This window comes from Pleurodeles waltl, chromosome 3_2 (assembly GCF_031143425.1).
Source record: "Pleurodeles waltl isolate 20211129_DDA chromosome 3_2, aPleWal1.hap1.20221129, whole genome shotgun sequence".
NCBI classification, from domain to species: domain Eukaryota; kingdom Metazoa; phylum Chordata; class Amphibia; order Caudata; family Salamandridae; genus Pleurodeles; species Pleurodeles waltl.
The window spans coordinates 170,285,192-170,297,847 of record NC_090441.1 but is presented as its reverse complement, the minus strand read 5'-3'; the positions used below and the strand labels follow the sequence as shown (position 1 = coordinate 170,297,847).

Here is a 12,656-nt window from a genome sequence, read left to right as displayed (position 1 = left end):
CATCCAGTTTAGAAGCAGCGGACCTCTGTAGAGCACTAGGGTGGGACAGCCCCCAGAAGGAATAGTTCACATTTGTGGGTCTCAGTAGAGAATGTGGGTAGAGTGGAGTCCAATCGGAGGGTTGTGGCTAGAGGTACTAGTAGGTAGGTGAGCAAAGACGGAGTATCTTCAAGAGCTGGCTTTTAGTTTCTTTCTGAACTGTAGAAAAGAGGTGGCAAACTTGAGGTGGCGTGGACAGCATTGATAATCCTCAATAGGCCTGGATCAGTGTCACTGTGAGGGACTGAAGACACACTCCCTCAGGTGTCACCTCATCCCAAACTGAGGACGCAGCTGGCAGCCATCACAGCATCCGTCAGGAGATTGTATGATAATAACCCCTGTTGATCATGTAGCTCAGGTCTTTGAACTAGGTAAGCTGGTTACTTATCCTCCGTGTCATCCTGGGATTTACTGCTCCTCTTTCATACCTGACAGGCTGTACCTTACTAACCCTTAGAAGTGACTCTATTCGAACTCGTGGTCCTCAAGTCATTCGTACTCATGGTCAGGATCTCAGGCAATTGGTTTTGGAGCAGGATTCCTTTCTAGATCACTAACCAAACTTAAAACCCTTCATTAAGTGGGATCTGCAGCAGATGGAATGTTTGTTTATATCTAATTGTACAGTTTATCTGTAAAGCATTTAGTATCTACACAAACCCTATTTCTCAGCACTTACAGATTTTTACCAAAAGGATAGTTGAAGTATAAAAAAGATAACATGTTTCTATGATCACACAAGACAGTGGGACTAGAACTCAGGTGTCCAATTCATCTATTGACATTTAAGTTCTGAATCATACTAACTTGCTTATTGGAAAATTTGCTTTGTTCTACAGTCATCCATATATATATATATATATATATATATATATATATATATATATATATATAAAAAGACAACATTTACTAAAATGTGGCGCAATGCAACACAGCAACCAAAGTTGGTACACTGCATTCATCAAAAGGTAAGAGGAAAATCAACTCCATATCCACTAAGATATGGCGCTATTTTTCTCTCTCCAGCGCCGGAGCACTTTTAACTGCAGTGTGTCAACCAAAACACACAATTGCACCATAGTGCAAGGCTATGTGTTGTGTCAAACATAGGTTTTGTACTGGTAGGGGAGCCTTTCAGCTCAAAAACTATAAGTTAATATTTTTCACACGTTTTATGTGCAATGCAGCACACAAGCAAAGTTTGAAAATCATTGAAAATTAAGAAATGCCACTGTTACGCCTGCCTTGAGGAGGCATAAAGATTTGGTGCAAAACCCCATCTATTTATGTTAGTAGTTAGGACTTTACGCCAAAGCCCATAGGTGGTTCCATGGAATCCTACCCTTGATGCACAGTAGACATAGAGCTACTTTGTCTTACCTTAGGAAACTCTCCAAAGTTTGCCAAAAACATGAAACTGGGTTTTACATATTTTTTTGTCCAACGTAAAACTAACAACTTTTGTTTTTATATATGTGTTTATAAACTTCACTAACTTTATAAAACTTACAAAGTTTGTGATTTCTTTTGAAAACCTTCTTGGTAGGCAAAGAGTGAAAGGGGCATTAACCATCAATAATAGACAACCAATTCTAACGTGCATCCATCGGAATCCAATAGAAAGTACCTGTCAACAGATCAAGCATGATTTCTAATAGTTACAGATATTACTATTACCAGCTAAATGTCACTCATTATGATGAAAGGTTGAAGAACCCCACTAGCATCTAAACTTGGCCATTCCGGTCCCATACACTTTTCTGTGGCATGTACATCAACACAGTGCTCCTTCTTTTCAGCTAGAAGAAGCTCAGGTCTAAACAATGCAAATGGAATCATGTCGGAACATTAGTTGGAGCTTGCATGAAGGCGCTTGTCCTTAATCCCAAGGCTCCCAGGAGCATCACAATACTGTCTTGTTTTATAGCACCCACAGTATTTACCCATTTAGAGCTCAAATACTTTCCCTTCGCCTGCATGCTCTGGGTAATGATGTTTCCTTGTTCTCTTGAGCCACAGCAGGCAATCTGGAAACTGGCAACACATAGACACCTCCTAGAAATCAGGCATCACGATCTTGCTGCACAATGAGGTACAAGCAGGCATCAAGCCATCATACCTGGGCTTCAAAGTGAGGTTAAGACAGTAGACTATAGAAAATGTTCTGCTTTATTTATGGGCTTGCAGCATAGATGTGTCTCACTGGTGCTCACTTTGTGTCGCTTGTATTTTTTCAGGAAGCCAAGTACACCAGATCCCAAAAATGTCGCTGATCTTCGATGCTTCAGATTTTGAGGACTTGTTTAACTCGAGTGACTACAACACGATCATCCCAAGTGCAGACACGGCTCCCTGCAGTGATCCCTGGCACCTAAACAAGAACTTGGTGGTCGTTGTCTATTGCCTGGTGTTCTTCCTCAGCCTGGTAGGAAACTCCCTTGTAGTCTTTGTGATCTGCTACAATCGGCTGAAGCGGTCGTCTACCGATGTTTACCTCTTGCACTTGGCCATTGCAGATCTATTGTTTGCAGTCACTCTGCCTTTCTGGGCGGTCTATAGAGCAACAGAATGGGTGTTCGGGATCGCAATGTGCAAGGCCATCTCTGGGCTGCAAGAGGTCAACTTCTACAGTGGAATCCTCCTTCTGGCGTGCATCAGTATTGACCGGTATCTTGCCATTGTTCGTGCTACTGAAGCAGCCATGCAGAAGAGGCATCTGGTCAAATTTATCTGCCTGGGGATCTGGATAGTCTCCATCTTGTTGTCTATGCCTATTCTCATCTTCCGCACAGATTTTAAAACTCCAAGGAATGGCCGGGTCTGCTATGAGAACCTGGGCTCTGATGACACTGACCGATGGAGGATCATTCTCCGGATCAGCCGCCACATCTTTGGGTTCTTCCTCCCCCTGCTCGTCATGCTTTTCTGCTACGGTACTACCATCAAAACACTTTGCCAAAATAAGAACAACCAGAAAACCAGAGCCATGAAGGTCATCTTTGCGGTGGTCATAGCCTTCCTCTTCTGTTGGCTGCCCTACAACATCACTTTCTTCATTGACTCCCTTATGAGGAGCCAAATCATTGACGAGACATGCCAGAGGAGGGCTGAGGTTGAGACTGCCATATCTGTGACAGAGATGTTTGGCTTCATGCATAGTTGTATCAACCCCATTCTATATGCCTTCATCGGCCAGAAGTTCAGGAACAGCTTCCTCAGGATTTTGGCTAACCATGGCATGGTCAGCAAGACATTCTTGTCTAAGTATGGTCGCAGTTCATCCAACATGTCCACCTCTGGAAACACCAGCACCACAATGTAGCTGCAAAGTGAGGTCTAATACACTGGAAGACATGAACGCAGCACAACGAGACATGTCAATGTGGCCACTTTGATCTGCTAGAGTCGAGAAGAACTCGATGCCACATGTCAAACTGAATATCGATTCTAATGTTGTACAGTGCCTAGTTTCAGATCCCCTACTTTCCACAGATATCTATGTCACTGTGATATTTTCTGTCACTCATGGACTATTATTTGAAGTTGACAACAAAATAATGGACCAATGTTAAGAATGTATCTTTATTTGTAATGTTTGGAATGATTGGTTGGAAAAACATTCTCCAGTGATGTAGAAAAGAAGACATTCTTCTTATTCACACACTGTAATGTGAATGTATATATGTAAAGAAAATAAAAAAAGGTATCCCTTAAAAATCCCCAAAAATATGTCTAACCACTGATGTCAGAAAAAATGTAAACTAGAATACAGTGACATAGCAATGAAAAGTGTAGCCCTGAGAAATCATTAAATGTATCTCTTACAGTTTGGCAAGCTACAGCAGGTCTGGGCAGTAGAAACAGTGTCCCTGCTTCCCAGCTGTGGCTGGCCACCAAAATGAAATATGCCTACCCATCCAGCTGACTCATTTCCCATAAGTAGTTCCCACCTTTATGAGAAGACCTACTTTTGGGGATTGAAAAACATCTGGCTGATCCAGCATGCCATGGTGATATGACACTCCTGTTGATCACTAGGCTTTTTCCAAAGATAGACCACCAAAGGGGGGAGTGTCTGCCTGTGGGAAACAAACCCTATCTAATATCCTCCATGTGGCGGTAATTCATTGACTCTCAATTTTGTGATATTTGTGATACCATGGTTTACACCAGGATTGGATAGGCGAACCGGGCAATCAACCATCGCTGATGGACCTGTGATAAAAGCCAGCTAGTAGGCCGGTTGGTCATTTTAAAAAGTATTAAGGTGGCCATCGTGCTTAGGCCAGCTCTGCGGCTGGAGCACAATCTGAAAGGCCACTGCAGCCCCAATGCGCGTGTTATAGCCTGGTGATCAGCAAGAAAAAACACTTACAGTCAAGCAGACCCCTTTGCATGAACAGAATGCATGTGGTGTGTTTGCACCCATGCTCCTTCCAGGTGTGACAGAGATCCTGGGAGCTACTGCTTTTACCCAGCAGCACTGGTCTCAGGGGTGAGGTCTCTGGTGGGTGCTAGTGAGGAGAGGTGGGGGCTGGTGAGCGAGTTCTATTTATTTCGCCCGCCTCACCCCGTGGTGCAGAATACTTGAGAAGCTGGGACTTCTGAGCAATATACAGGGACAGAGCTACGATTGGTGGAACAGGTGCTGTGTCACCGGGGCGAAAAACCATTAGGGGCCCAATGAACCCTGACAATACCTGTAAATTACTACCCAAACAGCAGTCAAAGGGGGCACTTTCCTTGCTTGCACAAGGGCCCATCCTTACTATGCTACTCGCAATATAGGGTCTAAAGGGAGCCAGGTAGGTACTCGGCCTGGGTGCAGAGGACCATGGCCGGATGCCCAGGTTCAGGGAGAGTGGTCAACATACTAAGCTGTTCCTCTTGCTCAAACTCTGTTCCTGGGCATGGAGTTAGGTGTGGGCGTAATGTTTCATTCCAACTGCAGAATTGGTGGAATTTTGGTCACTCTGCGTTACTCTTTAATGTGGAGGTCTGGCCAAATTCTTTCCTTCTCCACGTGGCAGAATTATCCCCACGAGGCTTCAGAAAATATGAGCTGGCGAGCACCAGTGAGATTTGGCATCATCTAGTGTGATTTTGTAAAGCGGGTAGTCTCAAGCAGCCGCAGTCAAAGGGCTGCTGTTTGAGTAGATTTGCTGCAGCTCTGGTAGATTTTCTACTCGAGCAGCAGCAAAATCAACTCGAATAGCCACACTCTCTTGCACAATGCATGGTGCCGCTCGAGAACTGGTACTAAATTGTGGCATGAGCTGCGTAGTTTCTGACCATTCGCGGAGCTCCATGGAATCTTACAGAGTTTTTATGTAATTCCGTGAGTTTTCCCCACCCCTAGTATGTATATATTAGAGGCTGAGCTACTTCCAGAGTCACTACCTACTAGTACTGTAGATTGAAAGCGCACAATTGAGCGTGCTGATTTTTTTTTTTTAACTCAACCTGGCTATTTCTCAGTCTTACAATAATTTCTATGTGAAAACTATTATTTTATAGAACAGCGTTTCTAGAGGAATATATCCAAATGCTTCAAGACAAGGATTCGTAAAGTTGCTTTACAAAAATAGAGAAATGTGGATGAAGAGACTTACATCAGTGTATTCAGATGATTTTGATAGGCTGTTGGTGAAAATGCGGGGAATATCTGTAAAATGAAATGAAATTATTGTGGGTGCCGACAGGTGTCGCAGTATCTTGGCAATCACTTTCCAGGGACACTTTGAAATGAGAGTGCACCTTCAGTGTTATCAGATGGAGGAAATGCTGAACTGCAGGGATGCCCATATCCGAGCAGCGCCACCACAGAATGCAGTTGTGGCTTCCCATTGTCAGTGGTGGCACTAGCACACAGTGCAGTGAAATGAGTTTTGTCCCAAGATCACACAGCTGTCATGTCACTGACAAATGAACGAGAACATACAAATGCCAGGGACGGCTCCTTCGCAAAGAGTGTCGCCCCACTTACTGAGCCAGAAGCTGAAAAATAAAATGATATCTTAATAATGTTTTATTTTTCAGCTGCTGGTTCAGCCAGCAGGTGCTAGGAGGGGCGGGTCTGGCACTATGTGCACGTCAGTTTGGCCGGCCGCCTTAGGCCAGCCAAACTGACATGCACACTTAGGTTTCTCCAACCTGGCTGTGTTACACAGCCGCATTGGAGAAACTACACAGACCCCAGTGCACTGTCTGAGCAGCAGACCAAGCCCCTCAGACCAATCATGATTCTGCTCTCATGCTATGTATAGCATGAGAGCAGCACCAGGATTGCTGGGGACTGTGTGCTGGTGTCCCAGGGACTGCTGGGACAACACCACCATTGCAGGAAAAGGATTGGGGTGGGTGGTGGCAGCAGCGGTAGCAGGTACATTATTTTTAAATATTGTTTTATTTCCTCCGTGTACCCCTCCTCCTGCCACTCCAATTGAGATTTGCGATGGCCACCGCTGACAAATGGTCACTCCAAACCAGTTACTGGAAAGACAAGATGAGATTAATGAAAATCTCACTTTGCAACTCATGGAATCGGGAGGAAGCTAGGGGAGTGAGACAAAGCATACAACCTGATTACAGCAAGTACCTCATTCTAACATTAGGACATCAAGAGCCTGATTTAGAACTTGAGGGAGGGGAATACTCCATCACAAACATGACAGATATCTCGTCCACTGTATTACTATCCCTTTATATCCTATTGGGATTGTAATACAGCTGATGGATATCGGTCACATTTGTGATGGAGGAACCCATCCGCCAACATCTAAATCAGGCCCTAAATTCTGAATCTACTTTTTATGATGTAGTATATTGTGCATGTATGCATGTTTCCTCATTCTTTCTTGTACAAAATACTTAAGTACACAAGCACCAGGCAATGACCTCGTGTTTCCAAGGAACAAGCAGCCTGATACAGCATGCATTGGCAAAGTCAATAGGTCTGGCCTTGACCAAGTGCAATGGTGTTTATTATTACTATTTCTTGCAAGCATATGCCACAACATTTAAAAAAAAAAGAAAAAAATGTTGCTGTACAAAGTTAGCAGGTAAATGCTTGCATAATTTTGTTTTAATGAAAATACGCACATGCAGTTCTTTCAGTGCACTTGTGCCTTAAGTTGCATAGACTGGGCACAATCAGATCTGGCTTCACCCTTCAACCCTGATGTGCAGATATCCTGTTCACGCACAGTCCTCTTAGAGCACATCAGACCTATCCTTCACTTATAACCTATAATTTGTGCACACATCTGTACCAGATGGCTTGCACATTCCCTGCATAATTGCAGCTTTACCTGTCCACCTCAGTCCTGATATACAATGCACACATACAGCTCTACCAGTGTGTGTTTCAACTCTGAACTGTGCTCAACTCTGTTAGTACATCTTATTCCTTTCTTGTGCATCCCAGGTGTAATAACAGAACCGTCAGTGCACCCATGTCTTAATCTGCAGATACACTGTACGCATACTGTAGGTTTGTTAGTGCAACTCAGACTAACCCCCACAAAATATATGCAAATGGATGTTATGTTATGCTGTTATAACATAAAAACGTAACATAACACATGAGGCCTCACCTGCACATAGGATGTGCAAACAAAATTCAGTGCTCTTCAGTCTAGACCCGGTGGTGAACTGTGCACACCTGACTCTGCCATTATATAGGAAGAAGCAGCTAGGTACATGAGGCTGACTTAGGGTTGGCAGGAGAGTTAAGGAACAGAGTTTGAGGAGCATCCCCAGGATCTTAGACTGAGCACGCAGGTCCTGAGAACCTGAGAGTGGGTAGGATACATTCTGTGAGACCTGGCATCCTTAGCGTGGTATCCCCTAATGTTTTGCCTTCTGACCTCCTGTTTTTCTGGCTTCTTTTTTGCTGGCTTTAGCATTCTGTACATTTTACCACTGCTAACCAGTGCTAAGGTGCAGGTGATCTGTACTCTAAAACATGGGGTTATTGGCTTATCCACAATTGCATATTTAATTTACCTGTAAGTCCCTAATAAAGTGCACTATATGTGCCCAGGCCCAGTCAATTAAGTGTCACTAGTGGCAGGGCTGGACTGGCCGTAGTAGGCATCTGGTGTTTTCCCGGTGGGCCGGAAGGAGCAGGACCGGTTTTCAAGCAGTGCGGGACAGTTTTGTTACTGGGGGCCGGTTTTGCAGCAATGCTGCGAACGCGGCCCGCAGTAACAGAAGCAGCAGTTCTTCACATATTCTTCCCCCCAACTAGGCCGGGGGGCTGGGCTGACATCATTGCCCTGGCTGCTTAGGGCTCTTAATCCATCCCTGACTAGTGCGCCTGTAGCACTGATTGTGCCACCCACTACAGTAGCCCTTTAATCATGTCTCAGGCGTGCCACGGCAGAGCCTTTATGTGCAGTTTTAAACTGCCATTTTGACCTGGCTAGTGCAAACCGCAATCCTTACTTTTGACTATGTATAAGTCACCCCTAACGTAGGACCTGGTTAGCCCCAAGGGCAGGGGGCAGTATATTTAAAAAGTTGGACATGTCCTTTCAAGTTTAACATGTTCTGGTAGTGAGCAACTATTACATTTATTTCAAGACCTATTCCTCCCATGGGTCAACATTAGGGTTAACTTGAAACAACCTTTAAGAGTTACTTCCAATTGGGAAAAGATAGAAATTTGCAGTTTGGTGTCTCTGGACTCACAATTTAAAATCACAGCTTATGATGAAGTCAGATTTTAAATTGGAAGTCTGAAAATGCCACTTTTAGGAAGTTCAGTGCCTTTGCCTGTCTCTAACATGGGGGCAGCTGGGCTTTGTGCATTCCTTCTGGACAGCTGCACACAAAGGGAGCTGGAGTGTGAAATTTGAATCCTAATGGCCCATCACCTGTCCGATCGGGCTTCCTGGGATAGATTGGAGAGAGGTACTGGCACACCTGAATAGGGCTGTGCCTCTCCCCTCACAAACTGATCAATCAATCCCTCAATGGATTTGTAAAGCATGGCTTATCACCCCAGTGGGTATCCAGGTGCTCTGGGAGGTTTGTTGTGTGCCGGTGGCTACTCATCAAACAGCCATGTCTTGAGCTTTTTCCTGAAGTCAAGGAGGCTGTGTGATGTGCACAGGTGGAGGGGAAGGGTGTCATTCCAGGACTTAGCGGTGCGGTAGGAGAAGGACCGCTGCGTTGGATTCTCAGGACCTGTGCAAGGGTTAGGGTTGTAGAACGAAGCACCCTTATAGGCTGGTAGAAGGAGAGTCTGTGGTTGACAAACTTGGGTCCAATGTTGTAGAGGGATTTGTACACGATGGTGAGGACCTTGAATTTGCCCCTTTTGTGCACTGGGAGCCAGTGTAGGTGGGGGTGATATGGCCCCTTCTGGGGAGGTCTAGGACGAGTCTTGCAGCTGCATTCTGAATGGTCTGGAGGCAGTGGAGGAGCTGGAGGGGGAATCCCATGTAGAGGGCATTTCCCTAGTCTAGTTTGCTGGTGATGATGGCCTGAATGATTATCTTTCTGGTTTCGATGGGGATCTATTTGAAGATCTTACATAGCAAGCGGAGGATATGGAAGCTAGAGGAGTCCACTGTGTTTATCTGCTGTTCGAAAGTAAGTTTGCTGTCGATGATGATGCCAAGGTAGCATGAGTGGTCCATAGGGGTCGGAGGTTGTCCGAGCATGGATGGTCACCAGAAGTCATCCCAGGGAGAGGGGTTGCTTTCAAAGGTGATCACCTCCTTTTTGTCAGTGTTCAGTTTCAGGCAGTTGGATCTCATCCATTCGAGGACGTGTGTCATGGAGTGTCTTATGTTGTCTCTGGGGGGGGTGCAGTCTTCAGAGTGGAAGAGTATTAGTTGCGTGTCGTCTGTGTAGGAGATGATGTTGAGTCCATGGGATCGGACAAGCTCAGCTAATGGCGTCATGCAGACATTGAAGAGGGTGGGGCTGAGGAAGGATCCCTGCAGGACGCCCCACATGATGTTCTTCGGTTCTGACATGAAGGATGGAGGGCGGACCCTCTTGGTGCATCCTGTGATGAAGGCATGGATCCATTTGAGGGCCTTGCTTCGGATCCCGATGTGGTGGAGCTTGAGGTGAGGGCGATGTGGGAGATGGTGTAGAAGGCAGCGGAGAGGTCTAGGAGGATCAGGGCTGCTTTCTCTCCGTGGCTCAGGAGGGTCCTGATGTGGGCTGTTGCGGTGATGAGGACGGATGTGCTGTGGTTGGAGCGGAAACCGCATTAGGATGAATGTAGCAAGTTGTGTCTTTCGAGGTGTTCGGAGAGTTGTTTGTTGATGGCTTTTTCCGGAACCTTGGCTGGAAAGGGGAGCAGAGAGATGGGGTGGTAATTTTTTAGCTTGCTGGGGTCAGCTGAAGGTTTCTTCAGGAACGGTTTCACCTCTGCTGCTTTTTCCATGCCTCTGGCATGGTGGCAGTCTTGATGGAGGTGTTGCAGATGTGAGTGAGGAAGCTGCTGATCTCCTTCTGGCCAAGGTTGAAGGTGTAGTGTGGGTAGGGATCATTGGGTGCACTGAAGTGGGTTAAAATCATGAGGGTGGCTGTTTTCTGTATGGATAGTGTTGTCCAGACTGTGATGAGGTGTCTGGGGGCGTCCTCAGATGGAGACAAAAGGTGATCTATGTTGGTGGGTTGTGGAGGAAAATTTCTGTAGATGCAGAGAACCTGTAGTGGAAGTAGTTGGCAAATGAGTTGTAGAGGGTCTGGAAAGGTTGGATCAGGTATTTGGTGGCTACCGGGTGGGACTACTCTTTAACGACCTTGAAGAGCTCCTTCGGGCGGATGGTGCTTTCCTCGAGGCGGCTGAGTAGGGTGAACTTCTTTGCTTCTCTGCGGCAACAATGGTACTTATTTGCCATTTTCTTTGAAGGTGGCGCAGTCCGAGAGGTCCCTCGTGTGATGCCAATTTCTTTCTAACCTTTGGCATTCTCTCTTGAGTGTGCATAGTTCCTGGGTGAACCACCTGTAGGGCTTGGTGGATCTTCTGGAGGCAGAGGTCTTTGCAGGGGCGTCTTTGTAGGTGTCAATGATGATAGATTCAGAAATGTTGTTGGCGTCTTGTTCGAGGTTGTCGGAGATGCTGCATTTGTTGGACTGGAGGGCAGTGGTCTGTTGAGCCTCAGTGTCCTCACCCCATTTGCAGAGAGGGGGAGGCAGAAGTGTGGTAGATGGTTCCAATCTCCTGGCTATGGTGAAATGTACAAGGTGGTGGTCAGACCAAGTAAACTCTGTTATGTGGGTGAACTTGATTTTTCACTTGATGTGAAGATGGGGTCCAGCGGTGTGTGTGGATCTGGTAGTTTGAGTCTGTGTTGTTAACGTTATCTAGAAGATTGGTGGTGTTGTGGTCAGTGAGGTCGTCCAGATGGAAGTTCAAATCTCCTAGAAATATGGAGTCTGTTGATTCGATGACTAAAGGGGCGATGTGGTCAGCAATGGCTCTGGAGAATGTGGGTTGAGGTCTAGGTGGTCTTTTTGAGAGGGTTCCTCTGATGGTTGTTCTGGAGTCGGTTTGGATTCTGAAGTTTAGTTGCTCCACTAAGTGGGACTCCTCCTCTTTAATGGTGGTGCCTGGGAAGTTGTCCTTGTGCATGATGGTGATGCCTCCTTCATACTTGTTGTGGTGGTCCTTGTGGATCAGTTTGTCTAAGTATAACATTTTTCAGTATTCACAAAGGTAAGTTAGAGATTCCATCACAAGTACAGACGTAAAGATACTACTTGTAACTTACCTTTGTGAATTACCAAAAAGTCACAAACTCAGACTTTTGGTCTAAACTCAGACCAAAACTCTAAGTTTACCTTTGTGAATCAGGCCCGGAAATTTTTGTGAATCACCATGCTCTGTGTTACGATATGCCCATGCCTTGTCTGATATCATTCTCGCTACATCTTGACCATTCATCGCAGCCATCTGGATGGTGCCCTTGACTAACTATTTAGCCCTCACCACAATCCAATTATCTTGTGGATTATTTATAGAAGTGCGGTTATGCTTAATCCCACATGACCCTAAGAAAATTTGCATCTCATTGAACGTTAACTGCGTGCCATTATCTGTTATGATCACTGAAGGGACACCTTCTTCAATGAAAATCTGTTTTAAAAGACTAACTGTTAATCAAGTGGCGATTTCTCTTATAAAGTATAAAATTAACCATTTGGTATCAGCATCCACTACCACCAAAGCAAATTTAAACTCACTTCTGAACTCACTCATTGGTCCTAAAAACTCCAGACATACAGTGTGCCATGCTTAAAATGATTCACTTATGAGTCCCATTTTATATTGCACACCTACTCTCAATCTCTTCTCCCCTTCTCTACACACCCTGCACTTCTCAACCCACAATGTAACTTGATCATTCATTCCAGGCCACCGCAGCTCAGGTTTTAGTCTTTTCTTTGTACAAGCTTGTCCTTGATGCCCTTCATGCACCACTTCAATCAATCGAGAATGTAAACCAGTAGGTGGGATACATTTCTCACGTCTCATTATCAACATCTCTCCACTCACCACCATTTCTTCCAAAACATTAACATAAGGTCTCATTGAAGGCAAAACAACACTCTCCATCCTACACTCAAAAGAAGAAGACACTTCC

The 12,656-nt window shown here is 45.3% G+C and overlaps 1 protein-coding gene across 1 annotated transcript in view; it reads left to right on the top strand.

The window, feature by feature from the left end:
- LOC138286631 (C-X-C chemokine receptor type 2-like) overlaps positions 1 to 3,764 on the top strand; it is a 31,220-nt gene extending 27,456 nt beyond the window's left edge. Inside the window, exon 2 of the mRNA XM_069227082.1 lies at positions 2,280 to 3,764. Coding sequence (XP_069083183.1) covers positions 2,280 to 3,364 — 1,085 coding nt within the window. The 3' untranslated portion in view covers positions 3,365 to 3,764. The remainder of the gene's footprint in view (positions 1 to 2,279) is intronic.
- The last annotated feature ends 8,892 nt before the right edge of the window (positions 3,765 to 12,656 follow it).